At 38.2% G+C, this 6,000-nt stretch overlaps 1 protein-coding gene across 1 annotated transcript in view; it reads right to left on the bottom strand.

The window, feature by feature from the left end:
- Positions 1-2,678: 2,678 nt before the first annotated feature.
- Positions 2,679-6,000, bottom strand: part of FAF1 (Fas associated factor 1) — a 180,061-nt gene continuing 176,739 nt past the window's right edge. The window contains exon 19 of the mRNA XM_009909019.2: positions 2,679-4,010. Within this exon, the coding sequence (XP_009907321.2) occupies positions 3,927-4,010 (84 nt within the window). The 3' untranslated portion in view covers positions 2,679-3,926. The remainder of the gene's footprint in view (positions 4,011-6,000) is intronic.

Genomic DNA, 6,000 nt, shown 5'->3' with positions numbered 1-6,000 from the left:
AAGAAAATGTAACTAGGGTGCAGAATCAACGTGCAGTCCTTCCTCCCAGGTCATTTATCTGAAAAGACCAATGAGTGCAACAAACAGACACTGGAAAGGGCTAGGTAGCTCATCTCAGGCAAGCCCCCATCTACTAGCCTGAAGACTGATGCTCTTGCTTGCACCTTCTCTCTCAACAAGCTTAAGTAATTCAGTGTTTTAGCAAACAGCTTTAACACCAGACACAGCAGACACATTGAAAGTAGCCTGTACTATGGTGGTGTTGAAGTGTCTTCTGAAATGTCTGTCAAAGGGCTTGTTTCTCCTCAGGCCTATACAACTCACAATACAGGAAAATTCCAGTGTCAAGTACAATTCAGTGAGGTCACTGTAACTGTTCTGAAATGGAAACCTATCTTGTGCTTTGTCAAATGTTGGAAGAACAGACTGGGTGCTTACCTCAATGTGTGGTCTCTGTGCTGTGCACCCTGAGTGGCGGAAGGTGCCCAGAGCCAGCAGAGAGCAGGAAGCCATAGCTCCAGTAAGGAACGGTGTACAAAAGACATCTCCATCTTTAACACTTCCCAGTGACTGCGCTGAGTGGTTTCTGGTTCTGCCCAGTAGTGACTCTTCATGTGTGGTTTTTATCACTTTGTTTTGGAGACCTAGTTATGTACTTTTGCTTGTTGTGGACCTCAGCTTAAGGCACCTATATCTTCCCGTGCATTGTTTAGGGGGTGTGGACATGAGGCTTGGATAATGAAGTTCTTCAGTCCTTCTGTGAAACTGGGTCATGGGATGTTGGTTTTCCCCACATATGGAAGAGTGAAATCATATCACTTCTTAGTAGAAATATTACTGTAATTGAAAATTTATTTTAAGTGTCTAATGTCACTGAGTAGGTACAGTTTATGAAATCCAAAGTCTTTTTCTGCTACATTAAAAAGAATAAACAAATCCCCCAGCATAGCTCCATTAGAAACTCCCTCAGCACTCTCACGAGATTTAAGAGTGCATGTGCAGAGAATACAGAGCAAACACTTGTGTTCTGCATGTTCTCTAATGCTGATTTCAAACACCAATGTCAGTAGGCAGGAAGTTTCTTCAAAAGCCAGAGTGTGCCCCACCTTCACTGCAATGCTCTGAAGGCCAGTAATGAAAGCTGACATCGTAGAGGATTCCGCTCATTAGAAGTAACTCCTTAAAACTGATGCATTAATCATGTTAATGATAATCCATTAATGTGAAGAACCTTATGATGAAAAGGTAGAATCAGGGATCTGCTCTGTAGTAAGTGTTACAGTTTTAGGGTAAGACTGAAAATTAGTCTGTTGACTGACTAGAGGATTAAGCATGCCAGCAGAGCACATGAAGTGAATACCGTGGGTTAGGAGAGCAGAAATTATGGCACAGAATATCGATGGGGACTGGTTTGCATTGAAGATGTAATTTGGAAAGATGACTCTAGATGGTTGCTTCTTGAAATCAGGCCCAAAGTATTTAAGGACCAAAATCATCATTGTTTTATTTAAAGAGTGATACACTTGTTTATGTTGTGGCAGAAGGATCCCTGTATACTGATCTTAGTACCTCTATATTAGAGGGCAGCAATGCCACCAATCTGAACATTTCCACTTAATTATCACTAGAACATTTTGCTAATGACACAGTATTTTGTAGTATGAACAAAATGAAGGAAAAAATAATAAAGGAGTTTAGGGGGGGAAAAAAAAAAAAGGCCAAACAAACCCTGGGAGCACCGACTTCAACAAGTTCAACAAATATTCAAGCCACATTTAATAACTTTATGAAACTAGTATCAAAGTAAAGAATATATAGTCAAAATACAGAAATAAAAGTCAAGTGAGAGAAAACAGCCTGATGAGATCAAACAAAAGCTAAACAGAACAGATTAATATAAACAAGTCAGCTGAAAGGTCGCTTTGCTTTGTGCAGCAGTATTTCAGCAATTCCTTTCCTCAACAGCCAGCTTAGAAGGAAGAGCTACTCTGAAAAAAAGAAGATATGCATCACTTTAAAATCCTGCTGTACGTGTTACTGTGATTGTTTGTAGAAACAGCATCACCCCAATTTGCAACCTAGGTTAGTTTCATACTTAATAAACGTAGTGGAATTCTTTTGGAAGAAACCAGAAGTTCAGGATGAAGTCTCTGCATTCAGCTTTCCATTACACATATATTTAGCTTTCTGTTGGCTATGGAATCTTTTATTTGTGAACTGCAAATGAATAGAATTTGCTTACACTTCCAAACTTCGTTTGTCATAGATACTTCACTTCTAGAAGTGGGTGATGTAGCACTCACTAATTACAGAATTACAAAAGGTAGAATAAGGCTTTTCCCACTCATAAATTTGCATTTTTGGTAAAGGTAACAATAAATCAGCTTCACTAACACCCTAATAATAGGCATACATTTAATTTTATATCACCATCCTTCCAAAGACAAAAAAGAAAGGTTAAAAGATGTGTGCAATTGCTTCTTGCTTAGAACAAAACTTCCAGATTAGAACATATTTTGCTAGGATAAACACTATGAATTACATATAAACAGATGTGAAAAAACCAAAAAGTTTGCTTAGCAGATGACAATTCTCTAGTGCCACTGTACACTCACTATCCTGCAAGCCCAGGATATTAAAAAAACCCAACCAACCAACAAACAAAAGGGGGGAAAAAAAAAAGAAGAACCAAACCAGTTCTGATGCAGGTTTGGCATCAAGTGTGTGTGTTGGGTTCATACTCACTATGCTCATTCTTTACTTGAGAAATTTGAAGTACCAGTTTTTTTCCATGTCACATAGCAGGTAGCTGGTGCATACATCACAGACAAAACAAGCAGAATTTCTTGAATTTGAGAGGGGATCAGTAACCTATTGTTAAAATGTCCAAAGTGTGCAATAGTAAGGCAGATTTCTTATTACACCACCTCTTAAGATACTCATTGTTTTGATGAACCAAACAAGGTGCTTTAAACCAGCAGAGTAACAGGATACAAACGAGTGGCAGAATGAAGGGAAACTGCTAAAGTGGGAACTGCCCTTTCTTTCACAATGAGAAATAAAGAACTTTTGTATCTGCTATTTGAAAGGTTTTTAACAGCTGATATCCAATATCAGCTGATTCCTGAAGAGTTGGCAAGATACCAGGTTTCTGATACTGGCCATTCCTAATGTCATTTAAATATTCACATCATGCAATAAGCAGTTTCACACACTGCAATGGAAAATACTCCTCAAACTGAATCAGAACTGAGACCCAAAGCAGAACCGGTAAATAAATATCTCGCATATATGTCAAACTATATTCTTCAAACAAAACCTTACATCTTATCAAAGAAGTCAGAAAGTACTAACAAAAATTATATGCTTTCTACTATAATACTGTTAAATTTCCATGGCTGAGAATGTCCTTTTAATTTGTTTTTTTTTCTGCCTTTTTAAATTAGTTGACCGAGTAGAAATTCAAACACAGAAATAAAATGCATATATATATGAGAGCACTGGCTCAGCGAGATATCAAATATACAGCATTCTAGTGTCAAAAGTACAGGCAGAAATGTCCAAGTTTTCTTGGTGAAAAAGGGGCATTTGAAGAGTAAAAATTCTACTTAACAATCACTCACATTTTGACAGTGCATTAATTATAACAAAAGCTGGATGATAAGTGAGCAACAGAGTCATAATGTTCAGTGTTCATCGCAGAATGTTATCCTCTGCTCATTTAAATGAGGTTGGAAACATACACTCGTGTGTGTGAAACTAAGTAGCTATGGTTTGTCAATTTTTCAGGTTTCTTGCAAGAGAGGCCAAGTTGTGACACCGAATTGAGTGGGCTGATAGTACAAGGTGGTGGTGATGGAAGTCTTCCTTTCGATCCTGTGCCTCTGGCTTGTCAAAGGATGATCAGTCCTACAATCTTGTTTGATCTATTCTTTTGCTTCTAGGAAAAGGGTTTCTTGAGGATACAGTTTTACCTCCAGTAAGGATTTATTTGGATCCAGCTGGGTCACCTGGAAAGATAAGAACAAGGAATGTGTAAGTAGTCTTTTCTGGATTGTTTGGGCAGATGTTCACTGGGGAGGTTTTTGAGTCCCTCATTCAGTGACAACAGAAATTGTGAGTATGAATTCCCAAGATGCAGATTAAGAAATAATTACTGTACTTTGAGTAGTTTTATTAATTATTTTGTAATAATAATAAACAGAAGCCACCACTTTAATTCCCAGAAGCTGTGGGTTTCTACCATGAAACGATGCACGACCAGCTGCTTTTGTCCAAGTTAAGATCTTTTCAAAGGATTACTGGAACATGAGTTAAGATGAAAACTAAAACGGGTCCCAGATAAGTATTCTAATCAAACTGATGGTGCAAGCAGCATGCCCAATCCACCATGATCTTTCCATTGAAAGAAGAAACTTTTTCTGCCTTTGTTTTCCTACTCCCTTTCTTGCTCCAAGGCACATGGTGAAGCACCTAACTTTCACTCACTTGGATGCTTCTCAGTCCCCTCAATGAACTTAGGCTGGGAGAAAACTCTCTACTTTGTTTGTTTGGCTATTTTTCTGTCATGCCAGTTCACTTAACTGGTGACCACACAAATCCAGTGTGAGGAAACAGCAAAAGCACTGAGAAGTTAAATAGAAGGGAGGAAGCAGGGCCCTCCTCCTTTCATTGGGAGTGAGATGAACAACCAGCTCCCCATATGGTGAAACTGCATCCTCAACCCAGCTATTGCAGTGTACACTCAGGATGCGTATGTGTGCGTGTATATATGTTTGCATTATAAGTGCTGTGATTTAACATATCATTTCTGTAGACACTCAAGTGTGTACATTTGTATTATAAGATTGCTCACTGGAATCCTAACTCCTCACTGGATTTGTAAAGGTATTTAGGCAATCACTCCTGCAGGTGAGCATATAGGAGAATTCCAGGGAGAGTTAAATGCCATGTAATTTGGAAAATAATGATACCAGCACTACCTGCACCTTTACTGCCAAAACTCATCAGCATTTGGATCTTAGCACCAAGCCCTGCAAGCTGCTCAACATCCTGATTATCCCATTACCCACTTCTGCTTAAGGCATGCAAGCAATTGTTAGTTTATAGTCAGCAAGAAACTTTTGTGTTGAGGAGTTTATTTAGAAGCTAGGCTGCTGCCTACAGGACAAATTGCTTCTCTGAAAACAGAATTTAATTGTAAATATTACATAATGTAATTATCTATATAGACCAAATAATGATGACAAGGGTCCTCGTGTCCTTCAGACATTCAGGTTTACACACCAGTGCTGGGGTAACCTTCAGAAGGCTACTGCAAAGCTTCACAGAAGAAAGATGAAGATAACATCTTTTAATCTTAGCACTGCCTGAAATATTTCACTTCCACTTTTAAACTTACTTTCCCTGCTAATTAATTCTGTTTTAGTTAATTTTGCTGTGTGAGCACACTAGTCATCAGAAGTTTGCTTGTGAATAATACATATTAGTCTGATGCTACAGATACAAAGGCAAACACATATCAAAACACTTTTTCTGAAGTTAAACTAGGATCATATCATGCCACTCCTTTCTAAAATCAATGTTTCTAAGACCCACTCTCAAGTACACCAAATACTATGAAGTCATAAGAAACCCTCATGTATTTTTTTTCCCTAAGAACATAACTTACTAATCCTGTTACCAATTAACACAACCAGGATTGCTCCTCTTTCTCTCCCCCACCAAGCTAAATCAGAAGAAAATGAAAAAAATATTTGTATTTCTGTTGTTTTACAAACACTAAAAGCTTCACACTCCCTAAGTCCATTGAAATCAATGGAATTTCATCTCTGTGACTGCAACAGAACGTAAAAAAACCCAAACCCAGACCCAAACTAAGCCCAAAACAGAATTAAAACCTCCAACAGATGCACTATTTTGATACCCAAGGCAGGAAATGATTTTCTTAAACTTCTTGTACCGTGGTGAGCTATTGCTAAATGTCTGAGGAGAAAAATA

The sequence above is a fragment of the Dryobates pubescens genome, chromosome 11, assembly GCF_014839835.1.
Source record: "Dryobates pubescens isolate bDryPub1 chromosome 11, bDryPub1.pri, whole genome shotgun sequence".
Classification (NCBI taxonomy): domain Eukaryota; kingdom Metazoa; phylum Chordata; class Aves; order Piciformes; family Picidae; genus Dryobates; species Dryobates pubescens.
This window is presented reverse-complemented; position numbering and strand designations above follow the sequence as displayed.